The sequence below is a fragment of the Bos javanicus genome, chromosome 7 (genome assembly GCF_032452875.1).
Source record: "Bos javanicus breed banteng chromosome 7, ARS-OSU_banteng_1.0, whole genome shotgun sequence".
Classification (NCBI taxonomy): domain Eukaryota; kingdom Metazoa; phylum Chordata; class Mammalia; order Artiodactyla; family Bovidae; genus Bos; species Bos javanicus.
In genome coordinates, this window is record NC_083874.1 from 18,198,922 (window position 1) to 18,223,991 (window position 25,070).

At 56.2% G+C, this 25,070-nt stretch overlaps 2 protein-coding genes across 7 annotated transcripts in view; one reads left to right on the top strand and one right to left on the bottom strand.

Annotated features, from left to right (window-relative positions):
• Window positions 1-1,890: 1,890 nt before the first annotated feature.
• On the top strand, window positions 1,891-8,093 carry LOC133250823 (3-galactosyl-N-acetylglucosaminide 4-alpha-L-fucosyltransferase FUT3). Of its 2 annotated transcripts, none has more exons than XM_061422514.1 (3): window positions 1,891-2,035; window positions 5,107-5,295; window positions 6,663-8,093. In XM_061422514.1, the coding sequence occupies exon 3, from the start codon at window positions 6,675-6,677 to the stop codon at window positions 7,770-7,772; it is 1,098 nt and encodes a 365-aa protein (XP_061278498.1). In that variant the 5' UTR covers window positions 1,891-2,035; window positions 5,107-5,295; window positions 6,663-6,674; the 3' UTR covers window positions 7,773-8,093. The 2 variants fall into 2 exon arrangements, with proteins under 2 accessions (XP_061278498.1, XP_061278497.1); XM_061422513.1 differs by having other exon boundaries at window positions 5,155-5,295.
• A 2,120-nt stretch (window positions 8,094-10,213) lies between these two features.
• The window catches only part of NRTN (neurturin), a 28,029-nt gene continuing 13,172 nt past the window's right edge, over window positions 10,214-25,070 (bottom strand). For 2 of the 5 annotated variants that reach the window (XM_061422517.1, XM_061422519.1), the window contains exons 3-4: window positions 13,707-13,925; window positions 10,214-10,803 (exon numbers count right to left, since the gene is read on the bottom strand). In XM_061422517.1, the coding sequence (XP_061278501.1) occupies window positions 10,379-10,803; window positions 13,707-13,875 (594 nt within the window). In that variant the 5' untranslated portion in view covers window positions 13,876-13,925 and the 3' untranslated portion in view covers window positions 10,214-10,378. The other 3 variants (XM_061422515.1, XM_061422516.1, XM_061422518.1) reach the window with 3 other exon arrangements.

Consider the following 25,070-nt stretch of genomic DNA (forward strand, 5'->3'; position numbering starts at 1 on the left):
TAGCTTTGTAATATTGTCTGAAGTCTAGGAGGGTTATGCCTTAATACAGAGTCAGATTTGTTCTTCCCAGGACTTCCTTTATGGTCCAGTGGTTAAGACGTCACATTTCCACTGCAGGGGATGCAGGTTTGATCTGTAGTGTAGGAACCAAGATCCAACAAAGCCCATGGTGCAGCCAAAAAAAATAAACAAAGACTTACGCTTCCCTATTACAAATGCCCTGCCCTGGTGGATACCCAGCCTCCTGGAGCCTCCGTCAGCCTGGAACTAACTGGATACTCAGATGGTGGATGTCCAGGCAGCATGAAGCAGCCTCATGGACATGATTTCTCATCTGTGAACAGAGGAGTTGCGGTACATGGGAGCCGCCCCTCGTGCTTTTACCCACCCGCCGCAGCCCCCTCCTCCCAGCCTCCCTGCCTCTGCCCTGCTTCCCTCCCCTCCCAATCGTCTGTCCCCAACATGACAGCCTGAAAGAGCACCTCAAACAGGAGTCTGTGGCGGCGACAGCTCCACTGGAAGCTCCTCATGGCCCCACTGTCGCCCTGTGTTAAATGTCCATTTCTGACCACAGCCAGATGCAGCTCAAGGTGGCCGACCTCACTTCCTGCTCCTGAACACCCAGGCTTCCTGGATCCCCTCCAATGCTGCCACTCCTTGCTGTCTCAGGGCCTTTGCGCAGGCTGTCCCTTCTGCCTGGAAAGCTCTCTCATACTGCTTTTTAGTTAGAAAATTCTTTAAAAAAATTGTTTTTATTTATTTGTTTTTGGCTGTGCTGGGTCTTCCTTGCTGTGCAAGCTTTTCCCTAGTTGTCGCAAGCGGCGGCTACTCTCTAGTTGCGGTATACTGGCTTCTCATCACAGCGGCTTCTGTTGTGAAGCATGGGCTCTAGGGTGCATGGGCTTCAGTAGTTGTGGCTCCCGGGCTCTAGAGCACAGGCTCAGGAGTTGTGACACACAGACTTACTTGCTCCATTGCATGTGGGATCTTCCTGTACCAGGAATGGATCATGTCTCCTACAGTGGTAGGCAGATTCTTTACCACTGAGCCACCAGGGAAGCCCTAGTTAGAGAATTCTAATGGAGCTTTAACCCCCAGCTCACATATCCAGGAGAAGTCCAGACCAGGCTGCAACCTCTTTTTTGCAATGTATTTAATTTTAGTATTGATCCAATAGACATTTTTAGAAGAGTATTTATTTATTCGGCTGTGTTGGGTCTTAGTTGGGGCACACAGGAGCTCTGTTGCATCATGCAGGTCCTTTTGCTGTGATTCCTTGACTCTCTAGTTGTGGCTCACAGGCTCAGTAGTCTGGCACAAGGGCTTATTTGCTCCACAGCATGTGGGATCTTAGTTCCCCAACCAGGGCTTGAACCTATGTCCCCTGCATTGCAAGGTGGATTCTTAAGTACTGAACCACCAAGAAAGTCCTTGCAATCTGTAATTTTTTTTTTACAAGTTTTCTTACTGGTTATCTCTTTCACCCACTTGCTTCCTGCCATATTCTTGGGGCCTGACACAGCAGGTGCTCAGGAAACATTTCCTGGCTGAGATGGAATAAAGAGGTGGGATCTGTGGGAAGGGAGGGTAGGAGGCTTGAAATTCTCCTCACCTGCCCCTCCCCCACTCCAAGGAACCCCTGGTGCCCCCTCCCCTGCCACGGAAACCACTTTGAGAGCCAGTGATTTGGGTCAGCCCTTTCCCTTTATGGATGGGTCAACTCTATGCCCAACGCCATGAAAGCCTGGAGGCCACACGGGAGGTCAGGGCAGTGACTAGTCCCCAGTTCCCTCCACCCCTCCCTCAGCAGGCCATGAGGGAGAGATTAGCCAAGTCTCACCTTTGCTATTAAACATTGGCCTGGCTTGCGTGACAGCATATCCTATATCATCTGACTGCAGGTGTGGTGGAGCTGGACTGACTTGTCCACTTCCTTCTCCCTGGAGTCACCTTATCCCCTCCCAGCGTGACCAACTGTTCCTCGGCCCGAAGCCTCCTGGTCGGCTGCTGTCTGCCCTGCACACTGCCCCTCCAGGTAAGGCCTCCTGGGGAACACGTCCCCTCTCCCTGGAGGCAGTGATGCCCCCTGGGAAGGGCTTGCAGGCTGTACTCCCAGACATTTTTGGTGTTTTGGCTGTGCTGGGTCTTTGGTGCTGTGCATGGGCTTTCTCTAGTTGAGGCGAGCAGGGTCTTCTCTCTAGATGTCGTGTGCGGGCTTCTCACTGTGGTGTTTTTTGTAGAACATGGGCTATAGGCACACGGCTTCAGCAGTCGCCGCTCGAGGGCTCTAGAGCTCGGGCTCTGTAGTTGTGGTACCCCAGCTTAGTTGCCTCACGTGGGATCTTGATTGAACCTGTGCCCCTTGCACTGGCAGGGAGATTCCTATCCTTGGCACTGGACCACCAGGGAAGTCCCTCCCAGGGGTCTTTCTGGGTACCAGGTGCACCAGAGGTGGAGCAGGTGTGGGTAGTTCTGATTGATTTGCCAAACCAGGAGGAGCTGCGTTTCTCTCCATTTCTGTCGATCTGTCTCTGGCAAAGCTCTGGCTTAGAACCCCCACTGCTTCTTGGCCCCCATTAGCACCCCAGAGCCCTTCCTCTTTCCCACCCCATTCCGTGGGGAGAGGACCTGAGGTGTGGGGAGAAGAGGGTGGATTTTGTTCTGTTTATCTGATCTTTATGGTGTCCTGGCATCATGGCATTTTTCAATTCCTTTCTGGGAAAAAAATATCTCAGGTTCCACTTGGGTGGAATCTCAGCCCTGACCTCCCCAACCCCCATCCCCGGATCCAGGATCCTCCTCCCTGCCAAGGGCCTCAGTGCCTCCTAGGAGGAGTTGCTATAAATCCAGGACAAAAAAAAATATATTCATTTTAAGTGCATTTCCACACACTAACCTTCTGTGCGTGGCCCCAAACCCCAGCGGCATAAAGTAGGTTGTGGTCAGAGTTCAGCCTCCTGAACCTCCTCAAAGGTTTTGTCTTTTGGGTCTCTTTCCAGAAATTCTGGCATGAACATGTAATTCTAAATCCCACTCCCTTTTCATCACCCGAGGCCACCTGCCAGCTCCTCCATCCCACACTTGGAGGCTTATGCCAGCTGTGCCCAACAGAAGTAACCCACCAGCTATCAGAGTCTTCTTTAATTTTTTTGGCTGCCCTGCACAGCATGTGCTGTCTTAGTTCCCCGACCAGGGATCGAACCCTCACCCTCGGCAGTGAGAGTGCAGAGTACTAACCACTGGACCACCAGGGAAGTTCCAAACTAGTATTATTCCAATGTGAAATCAACAGAAGTATTGAGATCATAATTTTAATCTCATTTGCATCCCAGGTCTTGGAATGTGTGCTCAGTCACTCAGTTGTGTCCAACTTTTTGCAACCCTATGGACTGTAGCCCACCAGGCTGTGGGATTTTTCTGGCAAGAATACTGGAATGCATTGCCATTTCCTCCTCCAGGGCATCTTCCTGACCCAGGGATCAAACCCGTGTCTCCTGCCCTGTAGGCAGATTCCTTACCGCTGAGACACTGGGGAAGCCCAAGTCTTAGAAACTGGGTATCTTACACCAATAGCACACCCAATCCGGACACTCGGTTTTCACTGTAGATCCTTGATCTTTAATTAGACTTTGTAAAAATGTCCTGTGGGAGCAGATTTGCCCCTCCAAGGTGTCCCAAATATTCTGTCAGGATTTCCAGTTGTTGAATTGGCTATCAGACGCTGATTTTGGTGGGGTTTTGTTGCGGGGCGGGGGTGCGGGTGGACGTTTGGGTTTGTTTGTTTGTTTGTTTTTGGCCTCATCTTGGGCATGTGGGATCTAGTTCTCTGACCAGGGTTTGAACCCATGCCCCCTACAGTGGAAGTGTGGAGTCTTAAACCACTGGACCCGCCAGTGTTTTTACTTTTTATCTTGAAATTGTCTTCAATGTACAGAATAGAGAAGCTTTTCTTAATTTAATTTAGCTTAATGCTAACAGTTTGTCCAACACAACTGCTATATTTCAAGGGCTTGAGAGCCAGAGGGGTGCACCCTATGGGGCAGACAAATAATATTTCCATGATAGCAGAACTTGTAGACAGCCTCAGGCTGTAGACTGGAGCTCCATGTGCAACACAGGAGTTCAGTTCAGTTCAGTTCAGTCGATCAGTCGTGTCCAATTCTTTGCGACCCCACGAACCACAGCACACCAGGTCTCCCTGTCCATCACCAACTCCCGGAGTCCACCCAAACCCATGTCCATCGAGTTGATGATGCCATCCAACCATCTCATTCTCTGTCGTCCCCTTCTCCTCCTGCCCTCAATCTTTCCCAGCATCAGAGTCTTTTCCAATGAGTCAGCTCTCCGCATCAGGTGGCCAAAGTACTGGAGTTTCAGCTTCAACATCAGTCCTTCCAAAGAACACCCAGGACTGATCTCCTTTAGGATGGACTGGGTGGATCTCCTTGCAGTCCAAGGGACTCTCAGGAGTCTTCTCCAACACCACAGTTCAAAAGCATCCATTCTTTGGTGCTCAGCTTTCTTTATAGTCCAACTCTCACATCCATACATGACCACTGAAAAAACCATAGCCTTGACTAGACGGACCTTTGTTGGCAAAGTAATGTCTCTGCTTTTTAATATGCTGTCTAGGTTGGTCATAACTTTCCTTCCAAGGAGTAAGCGTCTTTTAATTTCATGGCTACAATCACCACCTGCAGTGATTTTGGAGCCCAGAAAAATAAAGTCAGCCACTGTTTCCACTGTTTCCCCATCTATCTGCCATGAAGTGATGGGACCCGATGCCATGATCTTAGTTTTCTGAATGTTGAGCTTTAAGCCAACTTTTTCACTCTCCTCTTTCACTTTCATCAAGAGGCTCTTTAGTTCTTCATTTTTTGCCATAAGGGTGGTGTCATCTGCATATCTGAGATTATTGATATTTCTCCCAGCAATCTTGATTACAGCTTGTGCTTCCTCCAGCCCAGCGTTTCTCATGATGTACTCTGCATAGAAGTTAAATAAGCAGGGTGACAATATACAGCCTTGACGTACTTTTTTTCCTATTTGGAACCAGTATGTTGTTTCATGTCCAGTTCTAACTGTTGTTTCCTGACCTGCATACAGGTTTCTCAAGGGGCAGGTCAGGTGGTCTGGTGTTCCCATCTCTTTCAGAATTTGAGCCCGGTGGCTACAAAGGCGCACAAGTGCAGGTGCCGAGAGGAGCTACCCTGCGCCCGAGGTAAGGAGCGGTGGCTGCGCTTTGCTGGAGCAGCCTTGAAGAGAGACCCCACATCCAAAGTAAGAGAAACCCAGGTAAGACGGTAGGCACTGAGAGAGGGGATCAGGGGGCAGACAGACTGAAACTACAGTCACGGACAACTAGCCAATCTGAACATGGGAGAGGAGTTTGCAATTACATTAAAAGAGGAGAGTTCGGATTCTGGATCATAAGTGCTCCAGCTTTGTGTTTTGGGGCAAAAGACATACGTATTGCTCAGAACCTCTGTTTTCTCATCTGTAAAAAGGGCAGCTCCATGGCTGCAGGAAGTGGAGGAGCACAGGGCTAAAGTCCTAGATTTCCATTCCCGCGGTTGGGATCTGGAGTCTGGGAGGGCTTTGTGACCGCATGCAGGAACAGAAAGGACCAGGGAGTGGACCAAGAGACACCCAGAATCCCCTAGTGCATGACCAGGGGTGGGAGGTGTCTTGAGTGCTTATTCCCTGAGCTCTTCCTGTCCTCTCCCCGCAAACTGTTCAGGTTCTCTGTCACCTCCGGGCCTCAGCATTGGCTGTTCTGTCCACCAGGAGTGTCCTTTCCCCCAACTTGTATACTGCCTGGTGAGCCCTCTAACATAATTCCATTGTACTCCTCCCAGACGGAGTCTTGGCTCCAAGCCTCAACTCCAGGGCCCTGGGGAGCACTCAGTAACCAGCCCTGTCTTCTCCCTAGGCTGGGGAAGACTCTGGGGAAGCTAAGAAAGGGCAAGGGCAAGAGCAAAGTCAAGGTCAAGGTGGGACCTGAGAACCATTAGAACCTATCCTCGGTCAAGAGGTTGCGTGACCTGGTGGGTAGGAGAGCGTGGACTCCGGGGCCGGCTCTGCTGTTTTCTCACTGAGTCCCCTAGCCTCAGTTTTCTCATCTGTAAAATAGAAATAACCCACATCTGCCCGCTAGGCATGTGTGTTATTGGTTTTTTTTTTTTTCAATATTTATTTATTTGGCTGTAGCAGGTCTTAGCTGTGACACAAGGCATCGTCAGTCTTTATCGCGGCATGCAAGGATCTTTAGTTGTGGCATGCGGGATCTAGTTCCCTGATCAGGGATCAAACCCCAGACCCCTGCATTGGGACCTCAGCATCTTAGCCACTGGACCACCAGGAAGTCCCTTAGTTAGTTCAGTTGCTCAGTCGTGTCCGACTCTTTGTGACCCCATGAATCCCAGCACGCCAGGCCTCCCTGTCCATCACCAACTCCCGGAGTTCAACCAGACTCACATCCATCGAGTCAGTGATGCCATCCAGCCATCTCATCCTCTGCCGTCCCCTTCTCCTCCTGCCCCCAATCCCTCCCAGCATCAGGGTCTTTTACAATGAATCAACTCTTCACATGAGGTGGAAGTCCCTAGGCATGTGTTATCCTTCTTGTCAAAGATGCCATATTCACTCTCCCCTCCTCCCAGCTGCTCCAAACCATGTATCCACCTGGTTGCGCCAAGGTGAAGTGTTCCTGGCACCACTGTCTTCCCGGGCTGTTGCTGCAGCTGCTTCTGGCTCTGTGCTTCTTCTCTTATCTGCGTATGTCTCAAGAGAAGCCCAAGCCCAAGCCCATGTGGGTCTCTGAACTGGGGGCCCCTTCCCAGGCCACTGAGGGGTCCTCCGCCCACCTGCCTCTGCGTGTCCTGCTGTGGACATGGCCATTCAACCGGCCAGTGGCTCTGTCCCGCTGCTCGGAGTTGTGGCCTGGCACAGCTGACTGCCAGCTGACCGTCAACCGAAGCGAGTACCCTCAAGCGGACGCTGTCCTCGTGCACCACCGGGAGGTCAGCCACCGGCCCCGGATGCAGCTCCCGCCTTCCCCGCGGCCCCCTGGCCAGCGCTGGGTTTGGTTCAGCATGGAATCACCCAGCAACTGCTTGAAACTGAAGGACCTAGATGGCTACTTCAACCTCACCATGTCCTACCGCCGGGACTCAGATATCTTCATGCCCTACGGCTGGCTCGAGCCGTGGCCCGGCCAGCCCGTGGAGACGCTGCTCAACATCTCGGCCAAGACCAAGTTGGTGGCCTGGGTGGTGTCCAACTGGAATAAAGACTCTATCAGGGTGAAATACTACAAGCTGCTGAAGCCACACCTCCAAGTGGACGTGTACGGACGCTTCCACACGCCACTGCCCCACGCGCTCATGGCCAAAAAGCTGTCCCAGTACAAGTTCTACCTGGCTTTTGAGAACTCCCTGCACCCCGACTACATCACAGAGAAGCTGTGGAAGAACGCCCTGCAGGCATGGGCCGTGCCAGTGGTCCTGGGACCCAGCCGGGTCAACTATGAACAGTTCCTGCCACCCAAAGCCTTCATCCACGTCGAAGACTTCCAGAGCCCCAAGGACCTGGCACAGTACTTGCTAGCACTGGACAAGGACTACGCCAGCTACCTGAACTACTTCCGCTGGCGGGAGACACTGCGGCCTCGGTCCTTCTCCTGGGCCCTGATGTTCTGTAAGGCCTGCTGGAAGCTGCAGCAGGAGCCCAGGTACCAGACGGTGCCCAGTATCGCGTCTTGGTTCCAGTGAGCCGGCCAGCCTGGCACCTGCACTGCTGAGTATCTGGGGCTGGAGCTCTCCCTTACCTGGGGCTTCACCTACTGGGCACCTCTGCTGCCAGGGGTCTTTCCTCCCTGGGAGCTCTCTTGCTAGGAACTTTACCTGGTGGGGGCAGGGGTGAGTTGCCAGGGGCTATGGCTGCCCCTGGGGAACTTGCCTTGGCGTCCTGACCACTGGTGATGGCTCTGGTTGACTGGTTTGTGTTTACTGCTGCTGTTGATGAACTGTCTCTGGGGTACTAAGGTAGGCAATACTAACACCATTTTCCAGATGGGAATGCTCTGAGGAAAACTGGCTTGTCCTCCCTTATTCCACACCAGCACTCTCCCCCCAGGGCAATTCTGCTCCCAGGGGTTACTCACAGGGTCTGGCGACATCTGTGCTTGTCACAAATCGGGTGGGCCGATAGCATCCAGTGGATGGGGAGCCAGACATCTTGCCCAAAAGTCTGTGGCGCCCAGAACGGCCCTGAACTTGGGAGAACGGACCGGCCCCAAGTGTTCAGAGGTAGGAAAAACCCTCAAGCAGGGCGGGAAGACCGAGGCCTGAAGCAGGTGAGAGTGGGGGTGGGGCTATCTGGGAGGTCACGTAGGGCAAGATTGAGACAAGTGAATCTTCTATACCCACTGCAGGGATATGGGAGGGGCAGGGCATGCCCCCAAAGGAGGTTTGCGCATGGTTCTAAGCCCCATGTGAGTGGCAGTCTCTGTGTCCTGTGAGTGTGTGTGTGTGTGTATGGCATGCACTGCTGAGAACCCCCAGCCCTGGGTTCTGCGAAGGCAGCTCTTATGTTCCAATTCTCTGGTGGGCTGGGCCAGCGCCTTGTGGTTGGATCCAGGTGGGAGACAGGGAGGCTGTGGTCCCAGGAGGCCACACACACACAAACACACACCCCCGCCAAGGCACTTCAGGGACCACAGGCCCAAGCACCAAAGTTGATTTTCCTGCTGTGTGTCCTGGGCTGAGCAATTTCCCTCTCTGAGGCTCAGGGCCTTCTAGGATGGGGAAACTGAGGCTCAGCTTCTTCGGCTTCTGGGAACTCTGGCCTCTCTGCCACGGCCGCCGGGCTGAGTCAGCCCGAATGGTGTAGGAATCCACCACCCCAAACCTCAGAGTCAAAAGACTGCGGGGGTGGATGGGGACCCCAGCCAGCCAGCGTGCTCTGAAACTGCCTTCCAAGCTGACCACCCACAGTCTGGGGCCTGGCCTCCAAGTGCTGCTCTTGGGTCTCCCTGGAAGTCCTGCCTATTAGCTGACTCCAGTGGGTCCAGCTGCCGCAATGGCAAAAAAGAAGACTGGAAAGCAGGGAGCTGGGGATGTTCCTGCCCACCCAGGTGAGTCTCCCTGGGTGGAGCATCTGAGCTGAGTCTCCCAGCATCAGGATGGGGATTGGGTCTGCGAAGGACACCATGTTTAGTAGGTTCTAGAAGGTGGTCCTTGGCACAGCAGAGAGGAGGCCAGTCTAGGAGACACAACAGTAAAGGAGAGGGTGGGGCTCTTCTTTTGAGAATCCCAGACTAGTGTGGGAGGATGGAAGAGAAGGGACTGTGCCCTTACACAAACTGGGCAAAGGGGCAATTGTGCCTTGGAGACATTCCTCTGCCACCCAGTCTGAGGGGAAGAAGGGTAGGAGTCCATCCATCTGGTCCCCCGTGAGCCAGTCCTGTGCTTGCAGTGGCCACTGTCTTACCGGCCCTCCTCAGACCATTGACGAGCAGACCCCTCTCTGCCTGCTAGGAACCCAACACCCTGTGCCCATTCTGGGCGTGCCAAGCATCAAGGTGACACCGTGGGCAAATCTAAACACCGCATCACGCTTTTTCCATCCTCCACGGGGGCTCCTGGAAAATTCTCCCTCGAGCTCTGGCCAGAGCCTTTACGGCCCCAGGACCTAGGTCCCTGGGGACCCAGCTGTGCCCCAGCAGGCGCCGGTTTTGGGTTAGATGGGATTGGCGCCCGCCCCAGACCTATCCCCGCAGGGAGATGGGCAACGCGAATATTTTTAGCTAGTGAAAGGAGATAGTGGCTCCGAGTTCACCCTGGTGGCAGCTGACCAGGCCCGAAGACGTCTGTTGGGTGAGGGAGATTTGCATCACTTGGACCTCAGTTTTTCCATCTGCACTGTGGCTCAATCTTTCCTACCCAGAAGGACACCTTGTCAGGGAGTAGGCTAGGACACACCTGGAAGGGGCAAGAGAGCCTGTAGAGAGAAGCGAAGGAAGGTCCCTGTGGGCATCCCCCCATTCAGCCCCTTTGCTTCCTGCACGCCTGAACAAAACCGTCTTTCTTTCCCCCGAGCCCAAAGCAAACGGGATCCTCCCACTATAGTGCAGACGGTACCCGTCCCCCTCTTCCCAGTGGAGATGGCGTCTCCTCCCCGTAGGCCTTCAGCACGGAATCACAACCCTGGCTGGATTTTCCACACTTTATTTTGGTACAGTTAACGCGAGAGTCCTGAGCCCTGGACGGCATCTTCTGCTGGTGGGCAGTCTGTCGCGGGGCTTGCCAGGCGGGACCGTGGGTGCCGTCGGGGCGGGGGCCGTGGCCTCCGTCTCTCCGGGCCGGCTGAGGTAGGGTCACACGCAGGCGCACTCGCGCGCCGACAGCTCGTGGACCGTGTGGTAGCGACTGTGCGTGTCCAGAAAGGACACTTCGTCCTCGTAGGCCGTCGGGCGGCAGCAGGGCTGAGCGCGCACCCGCTCTCGCCGCACTCGCCGCCGCTGGCGCAGGCGTCGCAGCCCCAGGTCGTAGACGCGCGCGGCCGCCTCGCACGCGCCTGCGCAGTAGCGGAACAGCACTGTCTCTTCCGACGCGTAGCCCAGGCCCAGCTCGCTCACGCGCACCTCGAGCTCGCGCAGCCCGCACGGCCGTGTCCCCGACCGCGCACGCGCGCGCCGCCGCCGGGGCCCCGGCCGACGGCGCGGACCAGGGGACCGCCCGGCCCATGGCGTCAGTTCTCGAAGCTCCACCGCGTCCGGGGCGCCCTGCAGCAGTGCACGGTCTGCGAGGGGATGGAGAAGGGCCGAGGGGTCAGTGGGTGGATGCATGGGAAGGAGCGCCATATCTACGCTGTTCCTCTGCGAAAAGGGACCTTGGGGTGACTCAAGGCCTAGTGCACCCTCTCCCGACCACATCTTATCTTGCTCCCTGATTCCCGCTCATGCACCCTTTCTGGGTGGCGTGTGTGTAAGGGGAGGGTTGCATATCCAGGCCCACAGGCTGGGTCCCCAAGGCTACCAGCACTCTTCTCTGGAGCCTACACCTAAGATGGACTGCCCAGAACCATTTCCTGTACCACATACCAGTCTGCCCCAACTTGAGCTGAGCCGACCCGGTGTCTGTCTCCCTGTGGGCACACCCCTCCACCACTCTCTGTGGACCCCATCCCTATGCAGGGCAGCACTGGAAATTCTTCCCTTTTTCACTGAGCTGCTCTCACCTCACTGGAGAAAAAAAAAAGGAGGGGTGGCGCTCAGCAAGCGGTGTAGTGAACCAAATCCCTGTCCCTCCTGGGCCCCAGCTGTCCCCACCCCATGCTGGTTGCCCCAGGAAACTGGCACATCCTCTCTGAGCAGTATTGGGGGCCTGCTTCCCACACCCCAACCGCCCACTCTGGTTGTCATGGGTCTCTCACTCCCTCTCTGGGATCCCCACCCAGACCTCCGCATCTTCCCTGAACCTCTGGCCTGTTCACAACGCCTCCCCCTGCCCCCATCCCTCCTGCTCCACCGTGTAGCAGTACTCAAGTTTCCCCTTTCACAACACCAGATCAGGGTGTGTGAGCTTCTCAAAATGCACAGAGGAGCCGCAGACACTGAGACCTGTGTGTTGGCCCCACCACATGGGGTGACAGCTACCATCAGGGGCTCCCCCCATGTTACAGGTGAGGAAACTGGCATCCAGAGGGGAAAAGAGGTGCCTAAGACCACACCACTGGCAGGTGACGGAGAGAAAACCAAACAATCTTCCCACCTCCATCCCGTGCCCAAGTTTGGTGCAAGTCCAACCCTCTTCTCCCACCAACTGCCTGGAGGTGCCCTGAGCCATAGATTCCCAGGACTCCATGGCCTAAATTTATTTCCCAAGCGGCTGGTCCTGCCCCAGTGCTCTTCAGCCCCAAGAGAGAAGTGTAGACATCGGAATGACAGGCAGCACTGAACTGACATTGGGTCTGCAGATGGGGGGCTTCCAGCCCCTGAGCAGGTGGCAGTCACTCTTGTGGTTGAGAGAGGAAATCCCGAGTTTAAGCTCCCACCTGCCCCCAAGGCTGGCGCACCTGGCTGTCAAAAGAAATAGCTTCCTGGGAGGCCCAAGCGGGAAGGGCTGTCTGTCAGCCTGGGAGCTGTCTGTTCCCACAGGGGGTCTCAAGAGCAGACAAGCCCCAGTTCTGAGCCTTGCTCTGCCCACTCTGAGCCTTGTAGTTTCAGGCAGATGACAGCCCTACTTTCGTTGCACCCGCTGTACCCTGCTGTACCCTACTTTCATTGTTTGCTCAGTGAGACTTGCAGAGTCCCTACGTTGGCTGGGGCTGGGAGGGTGGAAATCAGGGGCCACCCAACAGCATCTTCTGGGAGATGGGTGGGAGTAGGGTGACAAACACTGCTTGCTCTGGGATCAGAGTGAGCCTAGCTCACTAACGATGCCTAAAATTCCACCAGTGTGCCCACCCCAAAGATGTGTGTCTAGAGTTAATTCATAGGATTGCCAGGTTAAGATACAGATCCCCGGTTCAGTGTGAATTTCAGATAAACAATAATCTTCTAGTATATCTGTTCTTCCAGCAGGCCTGGCCACGTGCACAGGATCTGGAATACAAGGAGATGATGCCCACATCTCCCTGGCCCAAGCCTGAGATTCCTCCATCAGTACATTAATCCCAGAATCTAGAACACGGACTCTGGGGTATGGAAATCTTTGTCCTTCCTCCAGTAGGGCTAGATCCAGGGACAGGATGCAGGGCAGCCAGGACCCGACGGTGGGCCGAGATCCTCCCCGATGCCTGAAATTCCACTGGGCCTTTGCCCCAGGGCCTGGAGCACTAGCTTTGGGGAGCCCGGGTCTCTGGGACCCAGTGTCCTGGGAAGGACTTAGCAGCCTGAAGCGGGGGAGCGGCGGGGGCGGAAGTGGAGCTTGCGCCGGAGGCCACCCTTGTCCATTGTGAAGACAAGAAAGAAGGATTGTGTGGGCCGGCAGGGCGCGTGTGGACTTGCACGCAGGCGTGCATGCACCCCCTACCCACAGGGGCCCACGAACACTCCCCCGCCTACACCTAATCCCCATCCACCCGTGGGGATGCACGTGTGGACACACCCGTGCACCCACAAAGTCAGGGCCCACACACTGCTCTGGCCCCACAGAACCTGCAGGGGGCAGGCATCAGGGGCTAGTGGGGAGCTGGACCATGCAGCCACAACCCCCAGGGCTGACATTTCCACTTTTCTACCTCCTGGCCTTTTCCCACATCTTCTTGCTCATCTTCTGTTCCTCTATGTCTGTCTTTCTCCCCATTTCTAGGACTCGTCCTATTTCTCGGTCTCTCTCTGCCTCCCCTGTCACCCCCCGAGCAGGTCACTAGGGCCTCCGGTCCAGCCTCCCTCTTCCTCCACCCCCCGCTGCGCTGCAGGGGCCACCCGGGCCGAATGCCCAGGTCTAATCTCCATCTGGCCCCCGGGCCCCTCAGGGCTAGAGCCTAATTCCTTGTGACAGCTGAGCCGAGGGACCCCAGTTCCCAGCATCCATCCCCTCTGACACCCCTGCCAGGCCGTTGAGGGGATTTGCACCCTCCCTCCACCCCATCTAAAATAAGCCTTTGTGGCCCGCTCCACTGCGTACAACATTCCACCATTATGGTCGCTGCGACGTTGGGGGTATCTGACTCAAGACAGGGGGCGGGGGAGGGCTTACACTGGGCCAGACGGGCGATTCGGGCATCCAGGGTGCGAGGTGGCCGGCGCAACGGGGCCAGCGCAGGTCCGAGGCGGTGGCCGAGGAGCAGGCCCTCCCGACACATCCAGATGGAGAGCACGGAGCTGCAGAGCACCGAGGCCAGGGCCGCCGCCTTCCAGCGCTGCATCCTCAGCCTGCGTCCACGGGATGGTCAGCCACACGGCCTCCGTTGTCTGTCTGTCAGGCAACAAACGAATGGGCACAGGGTGCTGGACCAGCTAGTGGGGATACAGTGGGGCCCCTGGATTTGAACCACTCCTGCTTAATGACCAATAATAATATAGAAGTGATTCATCTAGGAACCACTGAACAAGGTTGTGGGAAATGCTGCCAAGGAGGAGGTGGGCACTGTGCCAGGGGTAACCTGGGAACCACCCCCATGTGGGCGTCCCAGAGTGCTTTCCTGAGGATTGAAGAAAGTTGAAACTTGAACAAAGGTAGGAGCTAGCCAGGCAGAAGAGAATGGCATCTCAGGCAGGGGCAACAGCGGGTGCAAAGGTCCTGAGGCGTGACCTGGAGTGGCCAATCCAGCCAGGAGGCTGCAGTGGCTGGAATCCAGGGAGTCTGGGGAAGACTGGAAGGTGAAGACATCCCCAGCAGGGGGCACTGTGGGACAAGGGTGGTGAGGAGAGGTGGTGCTTAGAATAGGTAGTCTGGGAGGCTGGAGCCCTGGGGTTGAGCCATATTAATGTCCCTGGAAGTGACTTTCCACCCTGCTCTGGGCCTAGGTTCCCTGCCCCCCCGCCCCCACCAGACAAATAGATGCCCAGAAGTGGGCAGCAATGGACCAAAGCTGCCCTCAACCCACCTCCAGGCCTTTGTACAAGTGAGTCCTTCCGTCCAGAACATTCTCTCCTCCACTGCCGCCCACTCCTTCCACTTTCAGTCTTAGCTTAGACGGTACCTGCCCCAGGAAGCTTTCCCTGATTGCGCCTCCTCCTCAGCCCCAGGCCCGTGCAAGGGCACTCTCTGGGTCCCCATAATGTCTAAGCTTCCCCTACTGGGGCACCGATTACTCAGTGTTGTGGTTGCCTAGTCGCGTCATGCTCACAGTAGATGTTTAATAACTCCTGCGTACCCCCACACCCCCACCCTGTCTGTGAAGCTCCCGGCCACTGAGCGGCCTCCAGCCCGCGTTTACATTACTCCGCCGGCCGCCCGGCGCGGGGCCTGGCGGCCGGCCCGATGTAAACATTTACACGGAGCGATGAAAGCCGGGCTGGACGACGGTCAGCGCCCCGGCTCGGCCGCGGGGTGCTGGGCGTCCCCGCGCGCGCGCCTCAGGCCGCACGGGCTGACCTGCGCGCTGCCCAGAGCAGTTAATTGCGTGCTATTTGCATCTCATTTGCGTGCGATGTGCCTGTGTCGGCGGAGGGGGACGGGGCGTGGCTAAGAGCAGTAAGTTTGGAACCACCTCTCCCCTCGCCCCAAGGATGCACCCGCACAGGACCTACACCAGACAGTAAGTAACGGAGAACGCTTATTAACCCCCTGTTGTGTACCATAAGCGGTGCTGAGCCCAGGAAGGAGGCATTGTAACCTCCATTTTATAACTGGAGAAATTGAGGCGGGAAACAGAGTGGCTTGGTCAAGGGCACAGCTAGGAAAGGATCTAGAGACTCACACCCTGATTCTTTGACACAATGCACACCACGTGGGTGGAGCAAATGCTCTGGAGTCATTCTGAGGACCTGCCACTGTTGGTGGTATTGGATTTTTTTTTTTTTTGGCCACGAGGCATGCAGGATCTTCTCCAGCTAGGTGATGGAACAGGTGCCCCCTGCATTGGGAGCGCAGAGTCTTAACCACTGGACTCCTAGGGAAGTGGTTAAGTGGAAGATACTGCTGTTATTATTACTGTGGTGATAATATTATTACTGTCAGTAGGGTGATGGATAATGAGGGCCCCAACCTGGGGCCATGTAAACAAACCCTGGGCCAGCCTGGAGTTCTGAGGACATGTGCAAAGGCCCTAGGGCAGGGCCATGCTTGGCTGGTTGAAGGAATCACCAAGGCAGCCCCATGTCGCTGGAGCAAAGTGAGCAAGAGGAGGTGAAGGCAGGGAGGTGACGAGGACAGGTTGTGCAGGTCATGCAGCCCTGTGGGTTGGGAGGAGAAGACTTCATTCTCAAGGTTGTGCAGCAAACAGGTCAGTCTTGGCCATTTGTCAAGTGCCCAAACCCACCGCCTTTACTCTTAATGAGCCCCTACTTGATGCCAGATCCCATTGTACAAACTTAATGCATGTTATTAAGTCATTTTAACTTCACAAGAGTCCTTATTCCCATTTTACAGATGGAAAAACTGAGGCCCCAAGTGGCAAAGTGAACTGCCAGGGTCACAGAGCTAAGATGAGAACTCTGGTGGCCTCACCCACCCTGGCAGGGGAGACATGGAAACCCCCCCAGGTGCAAGACCTCTGGTCATCACACCCAAGTCTTGGAGTGGCGTGCCTCAGTTTCCCTGTTAGATTGGAACAAGGTCCCTGTACAGCACTAGTGTAAAACAGGGGGCTGAAAGGATAGATGGGTCTCCAGTCCCGAGATGGCCCAGCCACAGGAGCCCATGGTGGCCTTGGAGCTGCAGACCTCCTGGAGCTTTGAGGGGGATGGGAAAGCAGGGGACCGCTGGTGGAGGGGACCTGGCAGGCACAGCTGATAAGCGTCTGCAACAATGGGCCTTTCTGTATGGGGGTCACCCAACTGGTTTGTCTCTGGCGTGGACCTGATGGGGAGCGGGTGTGGCGGAGGGCATGGAGGGGGAGACCAGGTGTGCATGAGCTGTGTGCTTGTGTCATGGGGAAGGTGGGCACTCACACAGCACACTTGGAGGCTCATGTTCACACCCAGCCTTCCCAGACTCACACACACTCTGACTCGCTCAGCACATGTGCACGCGCGCGCGCGTGCGTGTGCACACACACACACACACACTCTCTCTCTCTCTCATGTGTGCCCAATCATTGTTGCATGCACACTTTCAGACACTGCCCAGCTCACACATTCTGATATGCTCAGATGCTGTCCTGCTTACACACTCAGTGGTCTCACACACCCTCAAACAGAATTCCACTCACATGCTTGAACACAATCACACACTCCGGTGTTCTCCCACCTAGAACATGACCATGCACTCGAACGTTATCACACCCTCACACCTGAACATCACTGCATTCACCTGCTAGTGTGTTTCATACTCTCACATGTGGGCATTTTACTCACAAACATAGCATTCAAGCACTACCACTCACTACCACACACATGCACACACATCCTGATTTGCCCTTGGGAGATCCCCTGATCACACCCCTTACACTCTCTCATGCCCATGGGAGCTCTCGCACACCCTTGAGACTCACACTCCCACACAAATCAAGCACTTTCACACTCAGACACATATTGTCTCTTGCACGCTGACACAGAGAATGGGCACGCCACACACGTGCTGCCTCCAAGCCACCCCTTGTGCACTTGAACTTGTGCGTGCACAGGCGTGCCTGTTATCACCTGCATCCTATATTCCAGCCACGCTCGTGCAAGCAGGCATGCAGACACACACATCCTGCCAGTGCTGGGGCCCTTGGCTGCCAAGATTCCAGGCGACATGGGGCAGTGGAGGCACAGCAGGTTGCGAGGGGGGAGAGGGGAATGTGGGAGGCAGAATGACCCAGAGGAAAAGGCCTGCTCTGCCCACACCTGCTGGCCTTTCAAGTGCCACCCATCTGCCAGACAGGACCTGGTCAGGGGTCCCCTCTCAAGCCAACAATGTCCAGACCCTGGAGAATTCTCATTGCCTAAGGAAGGGGGCATCTCCCTTCATGGGGGTCAGGTCAGCCTGAACTGCAGCAAGAGGGTCCTTGAATGACCTCAACTTCTAGCTGGAGGCCACAGAGTCCCCAGGGCTGGGAGGGAGGGGAAACTGAGGCTCAGAGAGGGGTGATGAACAGCCTGTAGACACACAGCCAGCTGGATCTTTCCAGTTATCCAAGGAGCAGACAATTAGGGTGAGGGTGTGAGGGTGTTCCTGGCAGCTTCTTTGATGGTGCCAGGAAACACTGCTCGTTATCTTGATGTCCCGGCAATGCTCCAAGTTTCCACCTTTCCACAGAGCTTCCCAGGGAACACCCACCAGGCATACCTGTTCCCAGGGTCACCAGCCTTTAGCCTGTGGAGCCGCTGGCCTCAGGGAGGAACCTGATTCATGCTTGTTCCCAAGGAGAGGTTGGAGGAGAGGGGAACCCTCCGCCCACACACTCATCTCTCTAGTCTGGGGGAGGCATGCCTGTCTCCATCAGGCAAACTCCTACTCTTCCTTCAAAGTCCTAGCTCCTATAGCCCCTCCTCCCGAAAGCCATGCCTGCTCCCTATCTTGACCGTCCCCCCACAGCTGCAGGTCCCTCCCCCTTGCCCAGCTCTGCCAGCATAGTATGTGGGTCCATATCTGTCTTTGCTGGATAGGAGGAGCTTCTGGAGGGGCAGTCTGGGCTGAGTCCCCTCAAGGCAAAGATGGACATTGAGAATTCCATCCACAGTCACCAGGCTTTTGCCCGTGTGGTGCCTCCCTCCACTAGCACTGTTCTCCCCCTGCACCTCACCCCCAGATCTGTCTCTGGTCTTCCTGTATCTCTGTTTCCCCAACTTCAGAAAGGGTCCGAGGGGGTCCACCCCACACTATAGGAATGACCGGGTTGCATGTGGGGCTGTCATTGCCACCCACGGGCAGAACAAGCCAGGCTGGGAAGCCACGTGGGCAGTAGTGGGAGTGGCTGCCCCTGGAGAAGGGTATTTCTGGATGCTGCGGCACCTGGGGTCCAGACAGCTGAACTCACATCCATGTTCTGCCTCTTCCTGGCTGGACCACATGGCAAGCTCCTCCCCCTCTCTGAGCCCGTTTCCCATCTGTACAATGGGCTTCCCAGGACACATCCTCATCTGGAGGGCCATTTTTGTTCAGTGAAGCCCTGCAGGCCTGGCCTATGGCAGCAGTGGGGCCCGGGTGTCAGACGCCTGTGCTTGCACGCCCTTCTCTGCTTCCTCCATCAGTCTTCCAGCTCTGGGGCTGGCAGCTGGGCCCATTCCCCAGGCAGCCTTGCTCATTTTGTTTACCCCAGATGACCCCTGGGGGTTCCCTAGGGATCCACTGATGGGGAAACTGAGGCCCCATTTCATGATGGGGAAATGGGTGGGACTTGATCTTCTCTCCAGACAAGATTCAATGGTTCTGCAAAACGAGAAACAAATTCCACAGCCCACAAAAATGTGCCCCCTCCCTCAGAGGGCCCCAGGGCCCAGCCCCACCCTGTGGTGGGGATGGGGAGGCCGGGGCAGGCGGAAGCCAGCGTCGCACATCTGCAGATAAACCAGGAACATCTGGCTAGCACAGCTGGTTCCGATGTCGCGTCTGCGGGGGCCAGGGGCCAGCCTGTGGGGCGGCCTCGTGGGAGGGTGCAGGCACAGACGCCCCCTGCAGAACCTCCCAGGCCTGGCTAGAGGTGGGAGCCCAGCCTCTCCTCTTTTTCCTCCAACCCAGAAGCTGCCTGCTGGCCGATTGCTAGAACCATCGCTGGCTCCCTGCTACTCTGAGAATCAAGTCTCGGGTCCTGAGCTTATCCTAAGGGGCTCTGGGTCTGTCTTCGCCAAAGTGAGGCTGAGGAGTCGACTACTGGGGAGGACTTCTGTGTTGGTTGCTTTGTGATAATAGTATTAAAGAAAAATAGCTAATACTAACCCTAGTGAACAACACCATTGCTGCTGTTCTAAGTGCTTTACATCTTTTAGTGCCTTCGTAGAAAGGTGTGGACCATTTTATCCCCATTGTGTAGACAGAAAAACTGAGGTCCAAAAGACTGAAGTGTCTTCCTCAGGGTCAAACAGAGCATGAATGGCCAAGCTAGAATTTGAACTCAGGTGGCTAGGCAAACTCCTACTCATCCTTCAAAGCTCCAGCCTCAGTGCCCTCTGTTCCACATTCGTGAACACTGTGCCACATGGCCTTCCTCGTACAACCAGAATAGGAATAATAACATTAACACCTGGCGGTGCTGGCCGTTCCGTTTATTTAGTGCCGAGACCTCTGCTGAGTGCTTTCCACAAGTTTATTTCCCACCCCCCCCCCCCCCCCCCCGCACAGTCCCTGGAAAAGATGTTCTTATTATTAGCGCCGTTGACCACATGGAAACTGAGGCTTGGAGAGGTAAAGTGACTTGCTCAAGATCACACAGAAATTAAGTGGCTGAGCTGCAGTTGAACCGGGATCTGACTCTAAACTTGTTCTCTCAATGTCTCCACAACCCCCCATAACAAGGGTAATGCTGGGGGGTGGACGGAGAGAAGCAAGGTCTTGCTGTTTAGGAGGGACTGAGGTCCAGGGAAGGAGAGTATTTTCTCAAAGACACAGAGCAGAGCAGCACTAGCAAGTAAACAGAAGACCCACTGTTCTGCCCCCAACTCATTCACTCAACACATATGGAGTGCCTACTAGGTGCTGGGCCGGCCAAGGAACACAGGATGGCCAAGGCCAACTGGGACTCCGCCTTGGCCAAGTTCAGACCATCCATTAAGGGAGATGGATAATAAAAAAGAGAGAAAGATTTTAGGGAATTCCCTGGCAGTCCAGTGGTTAGGACTTTGCACTTTCACTGCTGGGGCCCCAGGTTTGATCCCTGGTTGGGGAACCAAGATCTCACAAGCTGTGTGGCTACAAAAGTAAGAGAGAAAGGAGGGAGGGAGGGAGGAAAAAAGGGAGAGAGAAAGAAGAAAGCAGTAGAAACTAACACAACATCTTAAAGCAATTATACTCCAGTTAAAAAATAAAAGAAAAAAATAAAATTAAAGCCCAATAAAAAAGAAAGGGTAATTTAGAGGTTGTCAGTGCAACACCAGCCCCCAAATAAAACAAGGTGAAGCAATAGTGACCAGGGTTGCTTTTAGGCTGAGTGGTCAAGGAGGGCTTCTCAGAGGAGGCAGGATTTGCGCTGAGCCCACATGAAGATCTAGAACAGTGTTCTAGGCAGAGAGAAGTGCATGAGCAAAGGCTCAGACACAGGATGATAGCTTTTCAAAGGGACCGGGGTGACCAGAGCAAACTTAGCCAGGGAACAGCACAGGGAGATGAGGAGAGATGGGGGGGCTCCTATTCCCCACCAGTGCCCAGTGCCCACTTCCTATACTGGCCACTGTTCAGGCGTGTTCTTGGGGAGGCTGGGCCGGGGAGCGTGTATGTGGTGGGGCTGCCTGCTTTTCCGACCCGCTGTTTCTGGCCTGGTCCTCTGCGGCCGGCCCATAAAATTCCCACCTCGACCATACCAGGCTGGTCTGGCTTAGCCAAGCTGGCCTGGGACAGGCCTTACAGGCATCTGGGGCGGGTGTTGGGGGGGGACCTCCCCAGGGGAGAATAACAGGATCAACCTAATGAGGCCTGGCACGGCTGAGCAGCTGGCATGGGGCCCAGTGGGTGGCGCGAGGGACATGGGTCCTCTAGGAGGACGCCATACAAACCTGGCCTTGTGACAGAAAGGGAAACCAAGGCACAGACCTCTGACATGTCTCAAACTCTAACACAGGTGTCCTGGGAAGCAGGGGACCCGAGTCACCTTTTCCATGTCCCCAAGTTCAAATTCTGCCTTGGGGTCCTGACATACTGAGCTCTTTAGGCACGGATGGTGGGGCCCTTGCTCTGGGCTTTCTTTCCCCCACTGGGAAGTGAGGGCCACCTGCTGGATTTCTTCCAAGGCCAGACAAAGCCTGAGTCCTCTGGGATTGTTAGTTAAGATCTTTCTGCTCCTGAACACCGATGCCAAAGTGTCCCAGGTCCTACTCAGGCTTCCTTGGTGGCCGTTACACACCCTGAAAGTCCAGGAGGCTGGCTGGCTGTTTTGAGAGCCTCAGGCCTGCCCCCCACCCTCCCCCTCATGAGTGCAGCAGGCACCGGGCCTGTCTTATTTTCTGCTTCGTCCTGGTGCACAGCTTGGCACACGGTAGCTTAGGGCTCAGGAATTAATTACATGGCACATAAGGAAAGATCCCTCCAGCTTGCCCAGCCTCAGTTTTCTCAGATGTGAAATGGGGAGAACCAGCCTCCCACTGTGCCTGCTCAGTTGATTCACTGGGCAGAGGGAAGATCCTGTCTCCCTTCATGGGCCTTGACTCCCCTATCCCACCTTGGGGAACCAGGAAAGCTGCATCTGCAGAAGAATCCCAGAACCTCTCAGCAAAGATGGCTGCACCCGATGATGCCAGATGCATTAAAGGACCTGTTCCTCTCTCTGTGTCTCCAGCTCCCATCTCCAGGAATCTGTCCTTGAAGGCCCCAGCCCAGTTCTCTGTCAATCTTTCAGAATGATCTCTCCCTCCCACACTCAGGCCCCCTGGATTTTCCAAAACCACCCATGCACTTTCCTGCCTCCAGATCTTTGCATATGCAGTTTCTACTAGCTGGATGCTTTTACCTGTCCCACTTAGAAAACTCCTACTCATCCTGCACAGCCCCAACCCCAATGGCTCTCCTCTAGGGAGTCTCCCCTGACCCTCCTACCCGGAGGTAGTGCCTTTGCTCCCCACTTTGGCCTCCACCTTGGATTCAAGTTTGTCTTCCTGGAAGGACAAAGCCCAGGAGCCTGACCCCAAACAGAGTCAGCTACACCATGGCAGTACACGTTGGTGGAAGTGATATCTTGGTTGTGTTCTTTGCCTGGCTGCAAACTGTTTGGTTCCCTCTCTTGTCCCAGACTCTTGAAAGCTGTATCCATTTCCCACCCCCTGAAAACTGAGGCCTATCACCTGAGAGACAAGCAGTGATGGCAGAACCTCAGACACTGTGCCCAGCTGTAGGGAGGCATGATTTGGTTTCTTCCCTGCACCTTTGGAACTAGCTCTTTGCAGCTCTCTGGGAGTGGGCTGTAAGGCCTGGGAGTGGCTATGGAACCTCAAACCTCAGCAGTCCTAGAATGAAGGGTGTGGGGAGAGGTGTCCAAAGGGCCCAAAGCAAGGGGCTGGGGGCGGGGAAAAGCTGGCAAAACTGAAAGTGTCCCCCAACTGACATCCGCCTAGACCAGTCATGCCCTTTTAGGGCTTCCTCAGCCTGGGGCTTTTTTAAAGACAGACAAAGAATGTCATGCAACAGACAGAAAAGGATGTTGGACAGGGTGGACATGCACAAGTGAGGAAAATCAGGGGTCTGGCGTTTCATGCCCCCCACATAGGCCCTAGTTCTACTCCCCAGATCTGGGCTGCTGGCCTCAGCCTTGCAGGTAACCACAGACCCACTGAGCCAGGCCAGTGGCACCATGATATATGTATGCTGGTGCTTCCTGGGGAGGGGACTGTGGTGACACCCACCCCAGGAGAGAAGCCACTTCTGTCTCTGGTCCCAGCCCATATCTGCCCACTGTCTGCAGCCTCCTCCACTTAAAGACTGTGAACTGACAAACCACACTTTCTGGGAGAATTTTGGGACCATCCTGAATATGAGATGTCTTTAGTAAAAAGAGGAAGGAAGACCGCTCTTTCTTCAAATTTGGTCTTTGCCCTTAAGGGACACCCCCCCCCCAAAATGGTTTCGCGCCCTCTTGCGGCTGCATAAGGCTCCAGGAGCCTAGAGAGCTGGGCCCTTACCGGAGGACACCGTGTCCCCGGCGGCAGCGGCGGCGGCGCGCAGGGAACGCGGCTGGAACGCGCCACTGACAGATGTTTACTTCTGCGTGCAGCTGGGCCGCGATGGCAGCCCCCCACTCAGGGTCCGTGGGATCCGGTTGTCCCCCGCGGGCCCTTGTAGACCACAAGGCCGAAGGGGTGTCTGGGTCTCGCCCACCTAAAGGCTGGGGAAGGGTGTCCGGCTGCTCCTGTTTCCACCCCCTCTCCAGAAGCATACAAGGGGGTCCGAGGAGGCAGAAGCGCGCCCGCCCCGTCGGACAGGGACCACCCCCTCCCCTGGCCATACGCTAGCTTAGAGAGGCACTTACATCGCCCTCCCGACCCCCTACCACGCGCGGACCTGTCGCCTCTTGACCCCACCCTCATACACACGCTTGTTCTTGGCTCAAAGCGGGAAGCTACTGGTCTACCGGGAGTCCCTGGACGCCCCCGCAACCTCCGTCCATGGGGGCCAGTCCTTCCCCCGCGCCAGTCCTCTGCGGGCCCCCCTTCTTCCCTTGCTTACCTGCTCTGGGCGCCCTAATAGCCGTCAGTGGCGGCCGCGCCTGCCGCCCGCGCCGGCCCCAGCCCCTGCCCCGGCCGCCGCGACCGCCATCCGGGCCGCCTGGGCCCGCGGCGCCCGGGGGGGCCCGGGCCGGAGGGGGCGGCCGCGGGGGGGTCGCGGCGCGGGCCGGCCCATGGGGCCCCCCCGGGCTCGCTCAGCCGCGGGCTGCGGCCATCCCGGCCCGGCGGAGGCTGGGGCTGAGGGGGTGCCCTGGACGGCCTGCGGCTCGGAGGGCGCGGGGCGCAGGGGCGCACGGACGGCGCGGGCGGCCTCAGTGCGCGGCGCTGGGGTCCGAGGCGGCGGCGCGAGGGGCCCAGACGCTCCGAGCGGCTCCACGGCGCGCTCTCCCGCCGCCTCCGCCGCTCCCGCCGCGGACGGCTCGGCCGGCTCGGGGCCGGGGGGCGGGGCCGGGGGCGGGGCCAGGGGCGGTGGCTCGGATTTCCCGGGACTGGGAGACGCCCCCGCCCAGTTCCGCCCAGCCAGAGGGGGACCTGAACAACGCAGGTGGCAAGGGTGCAAGGACAGCAGCAGCCCCCTGGACGGCGATATCCGCTGGCCCCAGAGGCTCGGGCGGCGCACCTTTGTAAAGCCTCTCTCCAAGGGCCTCTTGCTGAGATAAGAGCCACAGTGCCCCCCATGCCAGTCCCTCGACCTTCAGCGTTCCCCACTCCACAGAGAACCGGTCTTACTGCCAGACCCCTCCCCCCCCCCCCCACGTCCTGCTCGGTCCCCTTCAGGAACGCAGGGCCCCAAGAAGTCTTCTCGCCAAGGGAGCCCCTCGGGGGATTTCCCCCGGGACAGCGTCCCTCCAGGTTAGCTATATCCCACTCCCACTTCAAGAACCCCGACGGCGCATCTTCTATAAATCCGAGACTTCTCCAGACCCCCCTAAGATCCGCCTCCGTGGAATTAAGAGCCACAGCACTCCCCCGACACGGTAATCATGGCCCACAATTTCCCTCTTCATCTCACTGGGTATTACGGGCCCCCCAGCCCCTTCCCAGGTCCTCATTCCAGAAAGCTAAAGGTCCCCTCTGGGACCTAGTTTCCCCTGAAGATAGCAAATGAGACCCTAAGACCGACGTCGGACGGTACCCGCTGTCCACAGAGCCTCTCATCAAGTGGCAG